At 40.5% G+C, this 16,897-nt stretch overlaps 1 protein-coding gene across 4 annotated transcripts in view; it reads left to right on the top strand.

The window, feature by feature from the left end:
- The window catches only part of pola1 (polymerase (DNA directed), alpha 1), a 50,377-nt gene that overhangs the window by 14,565 nt on the left and 18,915 nt on the right, over positions 1-16,897 (top strand). For all 4 annotated transcript variants that reach the window (XM_086066589.1, XM_086066587.1, XM_086066588.1 and 1 more), the window contains exons 27-34: positions 2,075-2,107; positions 3,163-3,255; positions 3,361-3,566; positions 3,648-3,780; positions 3,861-3,992; positions 6,166-6,340; positions 6,453-6,634; positions 11,187-11,318. In XM_086066589.1, coding sequence (XP_085922715.1) covers positions 2,075-2,107; positions 3,163-3,255; positions 3,361-3,566; positions 3,648-3,780; positions 3,861-3,992; positions 6,166-6,340; positions 6,453-6,634; positions 11,187-11,318 — 1,086 coding nt within the window. The remainder of the gene's footprint in view (positions 1-2,074; positions 2,108-3,162; positions 3,256-3,360; positions 3,567-3,647; positions 3,781-3,860; positions 3,993-6,165; positions 6,341-6,452; positions 6,635-11,186; positions 11,319-16,897) is intronic.

The raw sequence follows: 16,897 nt of genomic DNA, 5'->3' as shown, positions 1-16,897 counted from the left end.
TCCAGTGTCATGGTCAAACGACTTGTCTTACACACGGCTCATTCCTCTGGGCGGCCTGCCCTGTTGGAAGTGACAGCATATGGAAAACGTGTCTAAATGAGTCCGCACATTATTTACATCAACGCGTTCTCACTTTGCTTTGCCTCACGTTGTTGTCGCCACCCTCACTTTCCCAGGATTTGTCTATTTAGCACTTGTGTGGACTTTTCTTCTGCCCACTACTTATTAGACTCTGGACCAATTACTTTTTGTCTTTGGTCACAGATTTGTGGAGGACCAAAAGCACCAAAAAAAAAAAACCACGATATAAAAATATAATTTAAAAATTCAATACAGAAAAATAAATGGAAATGGAAATCAAAACAACTAAACTGTATATACGTACACATAAATAAATACAAAAATAAACGAGACTCAAAAAATAAATGTGGAAATAAATAAATAAATATATAAATAGATTTAAATATCAATCAATAAATAAAAAGGCTCTGCTCTCATATTTCATGCTGCAGACGCTGTCAACGTGAAATGTTATTCAAATGAGGATGCGGTCCTATGCGTCATTAATAGACGTCATTTCCTCTTCTTGCTTTATACTGTCAATAAAAGACATTATATTCATGTCACTCACCACACAAATAACGCAGTCGGCTTCCTCCTCTCTCCAAATGTGTGGTCCTGTGCTACATCTTAGTTTCGCCATTTTTGTTTACTTCTGCTTGTATATTTCCGGTGGGTTGCCAGATGCACTGACTTGTATATACGCAAACGTGTATAGATAATATTTTCTTAATAGAGAAAATAACATGAACACGCTGCAGAGAAATCAATGTATTCAAGTTAGGCTCATTCAGCAAGTGACAACGTAAGATGGCCTCCGCGCATACAAGTAATTCCTGTTCTCAAAAGACCCACGATTGCTTGCGACTCGAGCATGCGCAGGGCACAAACCCAGGTTCGTTCAAAGGAGGTACCGCAATCGCGTTAGAAAAGGGGTAGTAACCCATATGTTTTATTAAAAATCGGAATATTCTCTTATTTGGGTTTTGCGTGTTTACATGGCCTTCCAAAACTCAAAAATTGCCAATATTTGGGTTTTCAGATGCAAACGTAGTCTTTGTCATCCTTATCTCTACCAAAAAATCCAATCCCAAGTGATTTGGTAAACTCTGTCTTTACTGTCTTCATTCGTTATACCTGCCTGTATAAACTGTGGTTTGAGGCTTTCTCAACCAGTAAAGGTCTTTGAATGATTCTCTCCCTCATTATTAGCATGTCATTGAGTTGTTTAGTCTGCGAAAAGCCTTCTACCACAGATGTGTGTGTGTGTGTGTGTGTGTGCGAGCGTGTGTGTGTGTGTGTGCGAGCGTGTTGAGATGTTGACCTTGTTGTTTAGCCTCTAATGGAGCAGGCTGTTCTGTGAATGACTCAAACGCCCGCCTCTGTACAGTGGCATGTGTCACCCTATAAAACATGCTTAAGTCCCACTCTGGTTTCAGGGAGTGGATGTACCCCACCCATCAGCCCCTTCCTTACTCTGAAATAGCCCACGTCCTTGTAACCCACACACACCGCTGCCGTATGCCGGTGCACTTGATTGAGGCGCAGATTGCCAGTGATAGATGACGCGTGTTCTGTCCGGCCTTCGTACCCCTCCTACTCTCAGGTTAAAGACTCGGGGCTCACACCTGTTAGGATCATTGTGCTACTTTGTACACAGGGGACAGCCACTGTTAACAGTCTTTGTCCTTCAGTCACTCCTCGGGTGATTATGGCCATTACGAGTCATTAAGACGAAGTGTGTGCATGCGTGTGTTTTGCCCAGCGTGGATGTGTGTGGGTTGAAAAGATGGCTGTCACAGCACGCGCTCATAATTGCCCTCTTAGCCAATTATCCCCCGTTTAAAAGAAAATCACCTGCTCTGCTTTTGTGTCCACAGACACATACACTCTCACACACACAGTAACACAGGAAATGGTATTGAGTTATTATACTGTTTGTTCCTGTTGTTTTTAAATGCATGTTACCAATTTTGTTCTAATCTAATTTTTTTCTGCATCTGCACTCATTTAGATTCTGATGCACACCAAAGACATGGTCCAAAAGGTTGGTATACCGCATTCATTCATTTTATGGCACTGAATAATTTGTCCAATTTGTCCGTGGCCGAATAAGCTATATATAACAGGTCAAAATAGTTCCTGTGTTGTTGTTTTTTTTGGTGCAAATAATTACATTCTGGAAATATTCCTATGTTTTATTATCTTATTGCAGAGTAATTTGATTTTTTTTTTGTGTGTGTGTGCGCGCATCAAATCCTGAGTAACAGCCAAATTTCATAATGTCATTTAAGTGGTTGTCTGTGTGCCCTCCAGTGGAGAAAATGAGCAACAACACTTAATTTTAGTGAAAAACTGCAATCTATTCTTTGTCCTCACTGGCCAAATTGGTCCTCCTGACAGGCCGCATGTTTGACACCCTGGTTTATACAGTAAATCATCTTATAAAGTCATAGAACAAAATATTAGGAACATCGCTGAGATTTAATACAGAAGCTGTTTCAAAATGTCCACCTTTGACGCTAGATCAGTGGTGTCAAATATACGGCATGTGGGCCAGAACTGACTCATCGGTGGATCCAATCTGGCCCGCGAGGACAGAACACAAACTGCAATTTTTTGATAAAACTAACTGTTGTTGCTAGTTTTGGCCACTGGAAGGTGCACTGACAACCATTTAAATGACATTCTGAAATGTTGCCCTCATTTTGTTAAGAAATTTCAGATTACTCTGCAATAATATGATAATAAATGGGAATATTCCCTAAATATACATGTAATTAATTGCACCCAAAAAAAATTAAGTATTTTGACCTGTCATTACTTATAGCTTATTAGGCCACGGAAAACTGGTCCGGACCACTTTAGATCAAATTTTGGTTAAAGTGGCCCCTGAATTAAAAAATATTTGACACCATTGCACTAGATGGTGTTAAATAATGTAATAATGTAGTTATGTAGTTGTATCGTGCTCTAAAAGGATTTCTAATAATTTTGTATTTTGATATCCTTTATTGAGAGGGACATTTTAGGTTACATTTCAATCATGGCCAGTTTATGTATTATTTTATATATTATTTTTGATGTTTTTTTTTTTTTTAGATGAATCTCGAGGTCATTTATGGAGATACCGACTCTATTATGATAAACACCAACAGCCGGTCTATGGAGGAAGTCTACAAGCTGGGCAACAAGGTGGCTGTAAAACAAAAACAAAAAAGTCACCCTCAATCAAGACGATACATTGCTTTTCTAATACTTAACTACACCTTTGGTTTTTGTTCTTTGTTTCTGTCTCAGGTAAAAGCAGAAGTGAACAAGCTGTACAAACTGCTGGAGATTGACATTGATGGAGTGTTTAAGTCACTTCTGCTGTTGAAGAAGAAGAAATATGCCGCTCTGGTGGTGGAGCAGCATGGCGACGGACGCTACAGCGTCAAGCAGGAACTGAAAGGCCTGGACATAGTTCGGCGAGATTGGTGTGACCTGGCCAAGGAGTGTGGCAAGTACGTTCAAGTTAAATAAAACAAAACCTGGATTTGAGTTGCTCATACTTCATTACAAGGGGCCGTTCTCTCCTGTTGCAGCTATGTGATTGGTCAGATCCTGTCAGACCAGAGTCGTGACATCATTGTGGAGAACATACAGAAACACCTTGTGGAGGTGGGAGAGAAGGTAGCCAGTGGGACGATACCTTTGCAGCAGTATGAGATCAACAAAGTAAAGGACATTTTCTATAATTAGCAACGTTCCATTTGTCATTGCCTTCCTTCCACTTCCACCTTGTTCCATCTCGCCAGGCACTGACCAAAGATCCTCAAGACTACCCAGATAAGAAGAGTCTCCCCCATGTCCATGTGGCTCTGTGGATTAACTCCCAGGGTGGACGTAGGGTCAAAGCTGGCGACACGGTCTCTTATATCATCTGCAAGGTGTGTTCATTCTCAAGAGACAGTAAATCTATTTAGTTACTTTTGTAAAGACTAAAAAAAATGACAAGTGTGGAGTTTATTTCCCCATTCCAAGGAAATTTCTAAAAAAAAATCATGAATTGCATGCTCACAATTAGGGATGTCCATTACCACTTTTTTCAGGTCGATACAATTACAAGTACTCAACTCGTAGTATCTGATACCAAGCACCAATACCACTCGTACTTTTGATACACAAAATAAAAATAAAATAAAAAAACAGGACAGATTATTTCCAAAAAAAAGACTTGTATATCCCAGTATAGCATTTTTCTTGCATGAAATAAATGGCAATTTTCTATTATATTTTTTCAATGTCTACTACAGAAATTTCGTCTTCGTGGGCGTCTGTCACGTATGCCTTGACTTCATGATTGTAAAACGGCTACAAGAGTGTCTGCCGCCGTACCAAGTACTGAGACTTTGAAATATGGAAAAGCAAGGCCGTTTTATTTCTATAGCACATTTCATACTCAAGGCAACTCAATGTGCTTTACACAAGCAAAAATACAACACTTAAAGGAATACAAAACTTATGAAAAACTAACCAGCTATTCTGTCAAATTTCAACTCTTCCCTGAAAAAATTTTCAATTTATGTTGAGTGACTGATTTTATAGCACATTTTATGAATATCTTTGCATTTGGTACAATATCGGCCATTTTGGACAGTCACGTGATCATTGTGACGTATCGCGTGCGTAAAATACACATTGCATGACATGCCTGCCAGTGACAACAAAAAGACTCACGAGGAATTATTGTGTCCCATAAATTATGCCCTATAGCAAAGAAGCACTTCTTCAAAAGCAGTACAGCCACGGAGGACTCGCCAAAAATTTGTGTCCAGCCGAAAGCAAAAATTAAATTAAATTGGCCAACTCATTCAGCCAGCCGGCTCATACCATAGCGAGTAGAAGTTGGGGAGCGTCTGCAAGTTGCAAGTTACAGAGGCTCAAATTACCAGTCAAGTCACCATTGACATTGTTAACTCGGAAAATCTAATCTGTGGACGGTCCCTAACCTGGACTGTAAACATCCGGCTGACTAGGCCATGCTACATGTTGTGTGCTAGCATGCTAGCCCACATTAAGAGAGGCCACGCCCCACCCCCCACACGGAATGACATGAAACCTGACGTGCTGAGGATTTTACTCTGATCAGGCGCAGTAATTGGGGAAGAAGACAGTCTTTTTCTTGCCCATTATGTCAGCAAACTCTCATTGAAATGAACGAAGGTGGCTCTCGTTCACGCACGGGATACGTCATCACGATCACGTGTCCAGGATAATGGCGTTAACTACGGTATGTTCTTATTTTGATACTTAATCGGTTTAAAAGAAAATTCAAGGAACAAGATGCCAGAGATATTTGCACTTTTATTCTTTATACACAATGCCTAATCCAATACTGGAAAATTAGGTAGAAGTCTTGTATCGCTTTAAAAGCATCAACACAACAGTTAACAAGCAGAGAAACCAAAGTAGCTTACAAAAATGACTATAAGAACATACATTGACAATGTTAAAACAAGAAAACATGTTAAGAAGACCTAAATTAAAGGTACAGGAAAAAGCAAAGTTTTTCATCCAGATTTAAAAGCATTTCCACTCACGGTTGACTTCGCTTCTGTTCGCAGCTTATTCCGTTTGTGTGCAGCATAACACCTAAATGCAGCTTCACCATGTTTACTTTGCCCTACTGGGTTTATGTTCAGTGAGGACGCAAACCAGTCAGTGATTTATAGACAAGTAGCAGAATTTTGAAATTTCTCTTCTTGTTTTCCCCAAAGGCGCATTTGATCTGGTTGATGCCAGGGCTCTGTGTGGCCCAGTCTTATTCATCCACTTCGTCCAAACCCAGTCAGATTTAACTGCACTTGCTGGAATATAAAATGGCAGTTTTCCAAACCGCGTTTAAAATGGGAACAAAGGGGTCTGGCCTACCCCTAATTAATTAATTACGAGGCGTGGCATGATACTTTTATTTCAAATTTAATGAGCCTTTATTTATGACTTAAGTGTTACACTCAGAGAACTTCAATGTACTTTATACCTGGATGAGTAGGAGCAATAGCAATTGGAGTGCAGTCATTCTGCTCACACGAGAGTACTTTTCTTTTTTTTTACCTGCAGGATGGCTCCACATTGGCAGCCAGTCAAAGAGCATACGCTTTAGAGCAACTCCAGAAGCAAGATGGTCTCAGTCTGGACACACACTACTATCTGGCCCAGCAGATCCACCCAGTGGTGTCCCGCATCTGCGAACCTATTGAGGGCATCGACGGCGTGCTCATAGCCACGTGGCTTGGTAAAACATATGTTGATAATGTTTAAATGATTCTTGCGCTTAGCCCCGAACGTTTTTGTGGCTGCGAAAGGCAATTTTAGCGTTAGTTTCATTGGCCTGTTGTTGACTTCAGGTCTGGACCCCAGTCAGTTCCGGTCTCATCAGCTGCACCAGAGAGAGGAGGAGATGGATAGCACTCTGGGAGGGCCGATCCAACTCACCGACGAGGAGCGCTTCAAAGACTGCGAGAGGTTCACCTTCACCTGTCCTCAGTGTGGGAAGGAGAACGTTTACGAGAGCGTGTTTGAAGGAGCTGTGAGTTGTTTTCCTTCACTTTTTGTGCTCACAAAAATGGTTGTTTAATTGTAGGGATGTTTAATACCCAAAACGATTTTATCTTTTTGAATTAATTAAAAAAAAAATTTTTTTAATTATCTTATTACTCAAATTTTGGATTTTCTATTCTTTTAATTTCTAGTTCCTGATTGTAAAACGGCTACAATGGCTGCCGTCACAAGTACTGATATTTTAAAATAAGACTGGTATCAGCATAGATATGATACCTGGTGTATTGGCACTTGCCTAGCCCTACTTATAAATGCTCAAATTGTTGGTGCCTGAAATGTTTTAATGAGTCATGTCATGTGAGTGATAATTTTTGTCGAAGAAAAAATAACTGAAATATTCTACACACAGACTGTACACTTCACAATCTAATTAGATCCAATACAGCAGTTGTATCAAACATTTATTTATACACCGATAATGCTTAGTTTCAAACCACCTTTTCAGTGAAGTATTAATTGAACATGATGTTTATTAGTGTGCCTGTGGTGTAGAATGACATGGCATTGAGTATCTTGGTAAGCTAATTTAACTACATGAGTGGGATATTTAAAGAACTTCCAACTGTTATGATTACTTTAAAAAGTAAAAAGGTAAATTAGGAAGGAAACATGTAATAGTCATACATCTGTCAAGACAGTAATAAACCTAATCTGGATAAAGACCAAGCCAACGAGATTGGTGACATGTTCTTTTAAAGAGTAGCACACTCTCATGTCCTGTGATGAGAGTTCTAAGTGGCTAAAAGCAGCCTCGTTGTGATACTTGGACCAGGCGACTTGGAGTGAGCAACACCTAAAGGATGTGGAGGATGCATTCTATCAATAAATGTCAAGACCCTGCAGAGATTTGTGGCTAATAAAAAAACAAACTCTTGAAATCACTTCTGAAAATAGCTGGTATCCATTGCAGACTGCCTGGCCAGTTCATTGCTCTCTGGTCCTGGCTAACGTGTGCCCTACACTCCATAGTTTAACTTATGTAGCTGCAGTGCAAACACAAGTTGTACTTTGTGTACCGTTTGAGTATACAAAGCGTGTTCGATTCAAATGCTACAGACATGATTGTTTTTTTTAATCATTAGCGAGGATTTGAACTCGTGAAATTGACTCCGAAGCAGATCAGTCAAAGAATGGCGGAGTCGCCCTTTATATTGTGTCTCTGCCTGTATTTTTAGACAGCTGCCTGGCTCCAATACGGACTCCGTTTTCATTAGCATAGTTTGGACACCACAACTTGAAAAGCCTCTCCTTAACCCCTGCCGTTCTGTAGAGACAAACACACACGCACACACATACAACTACACACAGATATTCTACCATTTGTCAGGCCAAGGTTATGTGTGCGCTATCAGCTTGTAATGAGGAGTAGGGCACACAGCCTTTTCTTGTCTTAAAGGCTCTAATAAACTTGACATCCCCCCTTATCCTCTGCTGGATTAAACAACTTCCATTAAATCAGTGGTTCTTAACCTTGTTGGAGGTACAGAACCCCACCACTTTCCTATGTGCATTCGCCGAACACTTCTTTAATGCACCCCCCCCCCCCCCAATTCAAGACATAGGTTTACTGGTGAACAAAATGAGCAGGGGAGTAGCCTTTTCATCAAATCTGGCTCTCTTAAAATGAAATCCAATGGTAGCAGATACAATGAAAACAACAGAAGCCCTAGAATTGAACCCTGTGGAACACCAATACATTCCATGAATGTATACATGTGAATTCATATTGCACATTATACCACTTTCTTTTTTTGTTCGACAGGGGTTAGTATGAAGGGATTACGATGTAGCGCTGTCACCAACGACGTTCTTAAAAATCAAGTATTTTATCGATTATTCCATCGATTAACTTACTTATTGTAGCTTTGTACTTGATAATGCTACTAGCTAATGCTAATCTGGCTAATGGTATTGCGAAGTGAGTTAATTTCTACGGTCCTCCAGCGTCCGCGTTTGCAAACCCCCTTGCGTCTGTTGTTGAGTGCATTGTGGCCATTGTGGTATAAAACCATAGTAATAGTCCTTACGGCAAATCCTGGATGGCTTAGCCTGCATGCTACTTGGAGGAGTGGGGAAAAAAAACTTGGAGGAGGGAGTCTTGTTCTATGTTTAACATAAATAGTAGATACCGCCTTGTCTTGTTGCTGACACACGTTTACGGCCACCATCTTGTGTGTGTTTGGCTCCAATAAATTCATTAGAACACTCTTATTTCTTTAGCGATTTTGACGCGGATTGTTTTGTTACAAACATCAGACATGTAGCGATGCTAATTTTCAGTATAAAGAGACCACAAACAAACCCTAGAAAGCATCTTAGACGTGTTTCGGTGAAGGCCAGTCGGAGTCCGTCAGCAATAATTGTCAGTGCAGAAACACAAAATATTAATTACGGCAACTTTCAGGTGCCGCAAATATGTTTTTAAAAATGATTAAAATAGATTAGACGCATGCATTTTTGTGTCGACCAGTTTTCGTGGTCGACCCAACCGACTTGGTTGACTTTTTTCCCAGCCCTATTACTATACTAAATAAATTACACGACGTACCAACAGAACCTACAGATTTCTTTCACATTGAAAATACAAGGAAGTTAATTCCTTACCAGTAAAAGACTTAATTATCTTTGATACTGTATGTCTTGTTGCTTGTGTTTTCCCCACTATGTGAGTCACTGATAAGACGGTAAGTTAATTAGGGTGGCGAGCATGGTCTAACAGCTCAGTGAGCGGAGAAGGGAGGACAGATGGGCCTTGACACGTAGCCAGGGATGCTAGGGAGGAGGTGGTGACAGATGATGGAGGACAAACAGGGGAGGAGAGTTGTTTGATGAAGGTGGCGGGAGAGCCGTGCAAAAGCTGGATCGGGCTGCAGGGATTTCCCCCGAGTTCACTTTTAGCGGTGCGGCCAGTTAAATCAACATTCACATTATCATGCTGCACATGAATAACAGTCAGCTGACATAGTAAACCGTTTAAAAATGTTGAAGAGTGCTAACGTGTGCTTTTAGAGTCAGAAGGAGGCTTGGATGTCAAAGATATGTTCTTTGGGTCACGTTGTAAGCCCCACACACAAGATTAATTGCAACTCCTCTGCAAGCCTGACATCAAGACGAGTGTTTCATAGTTTTATTTAATTGCTCGGCCATTAAAGAGCTGGCAAGTAAAGTAAGGAGGTGCATAATTTAGTTTGGGGGTTGATGTCTGTTATCGGAATGAAGCAAGCGAGTAAAAAAAGTAGCAGGGGAGGAGGTCATGTAGAGCTGAGAGAGAAAAATGAAACAAAGATTGAGAGACTTAATTCATTGAAGTGCATTTCGGAGAGTCGTTGACGTGAAGGCAGAAAAAGTCATTGTTTTTACTAGAAGTACTGTTATAGACAGAGTGGGGGTGTGTCACCCTTTGAAAGCTTTTCTTAGCTGCTGTCAGTGCACTAGTTAAATTGGGGTTAGAATTGAAATGGGTTAAAGCAGTAATTTTTTTATTTGTTATGGGCCACTTTTTTTTTTTATGGACGCACCATTTTACCAGAAATTGACTTATGCAAGCCTCATGTGTCTTTTCCTTATAACTTGTCATGATCCCTAACGAGTATGACAATATATGTGTGTACTATACAATCTAAAGATACAATGGTTGGCAATTCTAGCTTTACAAAGATAAAAAAAAAAAAAATGTTTTCAAATTAAAGACAGGTTTACTTTTACAACAAGAAAAACAGCAGAGGCCCCAGAATTGAACCCTGCGGAACACCATACGGTCTATTATACATGTGAATTTATATTGCACGTTCGTCCGACCACTTTCTTTTTTTGCTCAACATAATTCGTATGAAGGGATCAAAATGATAAAGATATCCCACGACGTACCATCACAACAGTCAATAGTCAACTACTGCAGTACAGATAGGCCAAGCAATGTAGCGTTATCACCTGCAGCCAATGATGGCCAAGCGGGGCATGTTATCACCAATCATACGAGTCTGGTGTGTGGCTCGACCTTCTCTGAGAACATCTTAAATGTTATATGTGACTTCACTAGTCTAAACATGACATTCTGATTAATATTACATTATTTGTAGAATATCAGTTAAGCAATAAAATCCAGCCGTTTTAATCTATCTCAGGGGGCGGCCATTTTGCCACTCGCGGTCGACTGAAGATGACATCAATGTTGCTCAGGGCTCAGGCAACGACCAATCACAGCTCACCTGTTTTCTGAAACTGAGCTGAGTGAACTGTGATTGGTAGATACCTGAGACCTGAGCAACTGTGATTTTTACTCAACAGCAAGAGGCAAAATGGCCGTCTCATGATGGACAAAATCGGTTAGATTTTGCTTCATAACTCATATTCCATAAATGTAATATTAATCAGAATGTTTAGACTAGTGAGGACACATGTAACATATTATTGTCAAGAAATGTTGAAGGTTGACTTCCACTTTAAACTTAGACAAATTGGAGGACTTTTTCTTTCCATGTTGTATTTTTTTGATTGAAGTAATGCATGTTGTCTTTCAGGGATCAAAGTTTGAACCCAGCTTTTTGCGATGCTGTCACGTGCCTTGCGGCGGCCGCCCCATCGACTCTGCTTTCAACATCAGCAACAAACTGCTTCTTGACATCCGACGCCACATCAAGAAATACTACTCTGTGAGTATTTCTGTTTGTGGTCCAGTACACTTGTGCGCCGTCTCCTATGATAAATCACTGCGATGCTTCACGCATGTACTGTCGGCAGGGCCTTCAAATCCATTTAGGTTTCAACTTGCTTGACTTGCACATTGCTGCAAGCCACTTTTATCTTCAAAGATCTCACTCGTTTGAATCTGAAATGTCGTTTTCCCATGAATGGGATTCATTTGGTTAAATAGATGTAGATGCATTTCTTCAAACAAGGATGTATTAAATATTCCTCACATGTGAAACTTGAGGCAGTAATAGTAAGGGAAGCAATCAAAAAATGTATCGGACAAAAGATGAAGCAAACCCCAGCGGGGGCACTGCGCTGACATTTTCCACCAAAGAGCACATTATGCTTGCAAAAATAAGAGAGCACCAGGTATATTTGTTTGGATTATGATCCATGAAAAGACTCAAATGCCAATTTCAACTTTTGAATAGCAAGTTTATCCCTTTCCTTGCCAGTGTGTAATATTAACACTATATCTGTTTGTGTTTGTTAATGGAGAATCAACAGTGACACATATAATGTAATTTTACAATGACAGTAAACATTCATCGAGTACGTCTCCGGATAGTTATCCTGTCTTGCGATACCATTTTTTTCCTGCAGAGGCAATAGTGACTTCCAAATTGTTTCCGTTGAGGTTGTGTTGGCGCCATTGTGGACTGTGTCCATGACTTTGTCATGTATTTATTTATTAGGGATGGGCGAGTGCGGATAACGGGTATCTGTATCGGGCTGATACCAGTTCTTATTTCAAGGTATTGGTTCTCGCGACGAGCCCTCTTGTGGCCGTTTTACAACCAGGAACTACAAATTAGAAGAATAGAAAATTGACATTACAGTAATTTCTGGACTATAAAGCGCACCTGACTATAACCCGCGCTAGCTAAATTTGGGGAATACTCGAGTTTGTTACACATAAGCCGCACCCGATTGTAAGCCGCAGGTGTTTTAATGTTACCGCACCGGGTTCTTGCTACTTTCTTTTCCATAATGAGGGCGCAAATTGTCTCGCTCTTGTTCTCTCTCATACTGTATTTGGGCTCACTTGGTTTGTTTTGCTCTGCCTGAAGCTCTTGCGCTTCATTAATAGTGCGCCCCCTTGCGATCTGATGGATGAGCCGCACCTTTGTATTAGCCGCAGGGTCGAATGCAAGTGAAAAAAGTAGCGACTTATGGTCCAGAAATTACTGTAATTTTAGTGATTGCTAAATATTGGAGTTTGTATTTTTTTTTATGCCAATATAAATGAAAATGTAGAGAGAAAATTAATATTGGCTTTAAATATCGGTAATCGGCCTCCTTGACTACTAACAATCGGTATCTGCCCTGAAAAAAACGTATCCATGTCTAATTAATTTCATGAAATGTTAAAGTACTACTATGGAATTTTTCATGTCTAAAAAATATTTTCAAAATAAATATAAATTATTCATAAATCTTTTGATGAAACCTCGACTTAAAACTAGTTGAATGGTACCTTTGCCATGGCCTGAGGAGGTCTGTATCGTTTTTACTGGCACTAAGCAACTCTGAGGAGGATGGTAGAAACACACCCACATAAAAAACTACAAATGTGCTGACTGCTTTATGGCATACGTTACTTCCCCCTTTCCCAATTTGTTACAAAGTTGGAAGTCAATTTGAATGTCGATACACGATTACTGCTTTCATGGCAGAAGCTGCAAAACAACTGAAAATTTTCGCCTGAAGAGAGAAAAAATAAAAAGGGAAGCTACCTGGATAAAGGAAGTCAAGGATCAACATTGGCCTGGCGTGAGCTCAAAAACAATGTTATGCGCTTGTCCTCATGAGAAATGTGGTCTTCCTTCAGACATAACATTAATGCTTTTGTCCATATGGCGCCGCCATATTCAACATTAACTGAAAGTTCCTTCGTGTTGCTTTAAAGAAATGCTATATTGGTATATAGGTCTTTTTTTTTTTAATTAGCTGTCATTGTTTTGGGGGAAATTTTAAGTATCAAAAGTACTAGTGGTATCGTGATTGATGACTACTAAAGAGTTAAATACTTGTTTGTACTGTATCGGTCTGGAAAAAAATGGCGTCAAACATCCCTCTTACTATGGTGGCTTAAAATAATTGCATGTCACAACTTTATAGGAACAGCCAATTAGCTTTAAAAAAAAGATCCTTCTACTTTTAATGCCCATAAAGAGCATTCCTACAAAAATTCAGTTAATGATGCAAAAGTGTTGTGGACAAGTTGTCCAATCCATGTGTTGTGTTTGTAGTGCTGCTCCCCCTCTCACTCTCTCTTAGGAATCTCTGGCAACTTCTTAGATGTTGGACCTGAGAGAGTGGAATGTGCTGTCTGTAAAAGTGTGTGTGTATGTGTTACTCTCCCACAGTGCTGAACAGAAATCAATTATTGGAGTGAATGTGTGGGGAACGAGTCCCTCTCAACTCCTTTGTCACAATGTGTGAAACAGCTGCTACCACTGAATACTTACACCTCACACAGCAACACACTCTCGCGCTCTCTCTGTCACACACACACACACCAGTGATGGCTGAACTGCAGTGGACAGAGCACACACAGCGGGGCAATGAAGAGGGGTAATATTGTGTAATTAAGGATTCCTTTCAGGCCGAGGGGGAGTTCAAATAGAGCTGTTTGTCTGGCCAGAGAGGCAAAGCTTTGCGCTTGTTTTTGTGTCCTGGGTCACTAGTAACTCGTCTACATTTGTGTTGGCATCCTCAACCACACGGACATTAATCATTCGTGAATTTCCCTCGACTGACCCCCCCCTATCATTATTAATAAACCGGTACCCTGAGAATAGGCAAACATTGTGTTTTCTTTCACCGGTCTTTGCAAAATGAGAGATTCATTGAACCACTCCGTTCTTCTTCTTTAACCCCTCCCATCAAAGCACCGTTGCCATGGCATTTAACAAATTATTGCAATTACCCTCAATGTGCGGGTCGCCCCTGGAAACAGGCTGAGGGGCAAGACGAGAAGTTGGGAAGGGAGAAAGGGTGAATGAAGACAGGAGAAGGTGATAATCCTGTTTCGAACAAAAGGTCAAAGTGTTGAATTGAGAAGCTTTGATTAAGCGGGGCGTACAAAGTGGAACCGTTTGAGCTTTATTCAGTGTGTGTGTGAGCTTAAGTCTGTGTGGGGTTGCATGTCTTTGTAAAGTAGATCAATTTTAGGTCTGGAGCTGCCAATTTTTGCAGACAAGTGTTTGGTGTGAACGTGGTCGCACTGGTACTGGATTCATGCTGACTACATGTTAACATTAACAATCGAGCGCAAACAATTACTCCATCAGAACCTTAACATTTTCATTTTGTGCCTCGTCAAAACACGCTTAATAGCTAAACTAAAAATCAACCGCCGAGACGAAGATGGTCACCAAAAGCTTTGTTGGGCTGGATGCGCGTGCGCCGCTCACGCAACTTTTACCGCGGGTAGTCAGGGGTGAGGCAAGATCGGTGCACTCAGTTGGTTCAATCATAACCCAAATTGAATCTAAAAGGGACCAAACCCAACTTTTGAGTTATTTATTTAACCCCCAAAATTGGGTCAAATGAATAACACACAAAACACCACCAACTAATTGGTTGTTTTGTACAAAAGAACACCTCCCAAAAAAATCATGTTATGTTTGACAAGACAACCCAATTTTGGGGGGTTGTTTTGTACGAGGAAATGTGTTGTTTTGTAAAAAATAAAAATAAAGGGTCAAATTGACCCAAGTAACGTGTCGGTCTAATTTTTGACCAAAAATACTGATACTCACGTTAGTATCAACTATCGATACTTGGATCGATCTGCACAGCCCTAGCATGTGCTACTTTACGCAGCACCAGCTAGCTAGCTAGCTAGCAATGAGCACCGGCTTATTTTAAAAGATGGCAGAACATGGATATGTTTTGCAACCACTGAAGACGAAAATGAGGAAAGCGGTTCAGCGGACTGGAAGGTTTTTGACAAACTGTTATTTCCGAGGACCCTGCCGTGTCCTGTTCTTGCCTTGTTTAGTTAAATTATGTAGAAGTCATTTTGACGTCTGCATGCAGTCGGTCATGTATCCATTCATATAATTATGCAATTATGGGCCTTTATGCCGCCCACGTCAAACTGTACACCTCCACTCCCAACTCCGGCAAAATACCTTGATTAGATGGCACCCCGCGCACCTCTTTGCTCTTCATGAATTCCTTGTTTCAAATTTCTCTCTGTCTTTGTCTATCAATCTAATCTATAGATTGAATCCAATTTGCATAATTACATCAGTAATGTTTTAACTTTTCGGTCCATTAGAATCACCACTTTGGTGTTGAGGTTGCAGGTGTTTAGGGGGGTTATTTGGAGTTAGTGAATGGAAGGAAGGAAGTCTGGGCATTGATGACTGTGGTTCTTACTCTCTGTCATTAGTTGGGCATTAACCCCCCTCCCTCCCATCCCCATTTAGTAATAACAGGGCATAAGACGCTATTGGGGGTGGGTGGGCTGCTTGTAAGAGACCTTTTGAGATAGTCAGGCCACAGCACCTGTCCAGGGTCACTAACTCAACCTGGTGGGGGTCCTCACTGTGGGGGTCCTCACTGTGGGTGCCCACAGTGCTGCCTGTCTGGCAAGTGCACAAGGAAAGATACATTCTATCTATTCATCCATTTTGTATACCGCTTATTAGGGTTGTGGGTGAGTTTGTGCTTGTTTTGTTTTCAAAATGTGTTCCTGTCCTGTGTTCTTGAAGCAATTTGGGAAAATGTTGAAATTCAAGCAACTAGTGTTCTTAAATGTTTTTAAAGCTAAATTGAAAGACATGGAATGCATTTTCCATATATGTCGATGTTTGAGCAATTTATTTTTCCTCACGACTCGTAGGTCATTTACTATTGCATTTTTTGGGATATTGTTTTTTTTTTCTTCCCCAAAACTGTGTTTTGAGCAAATCTCATTCTAAGATGAATTATGATTGCCCTTGGAGTATTATTGGAAGCAGCAGCACTGTTCAACCTCAAACTGTGGGTGATGTCTACTGTGTCCAGCAGGCAATTCCACAGACTCCTCTTGTATCTTCGCATTCGTTTTACAATAAACCAATCAATCTCAAATTCCACCTCCTGTGGTAACGGACCTGCCTTGTGCGCTTTTTTTTTTTTTTAAAGTGAGCTGGTTATATTTTGGAGATCTATAACTTGTTTCTGGAGGAAGCATCATCCCTCCTAAATGCAGTGCTGCATGCTGGGATGAACTAGATAAAGTCAAATGGAGTGGGGCCTTACCTTAACTCAATCACTGCCAGCCCAGTAAAAAAGAAGAAAGTATTTGACGTCTAAAGCCGTCTATGGCAGTGAATGTGTTCATGTCAAGAGTAAGACTAAGGCATACAGTAGTATTTTTAGACATAAAAAAAAAGGAAAAGGGCTGAGACCATAGTAGCACAAACCCTCTGAAATCTATCTGTTGCCTGATTGCTCAAATTGACTTAATCTGTCACATTTACGTTTTTTTATACGCAATTTATTAGATCTGCCCCCTGTTGAAAATACTGCTTACCCCTGA

Source organism: Leptonotus elevatus, chromosome 21 (genome assembly GCF_054856555.1).
Source record: "Leptonotus elevatus isolate MCC_2025b chromosome 21, RoL_Lele_1.0, whole genome shotgun sequence".
In the NCBI taxonomy this organism is placed as follows: Eukaryota; Metazoa; Chordata; class Actinopteri; order Syngnathiformes; family Syngnathidae; genus Leptonotus; species Leptonotus elevatus.
Note: the sequence above shows the minus strand (reverse complement) of the source record. Positions and strands in the feature narration are given on the sequence as shown.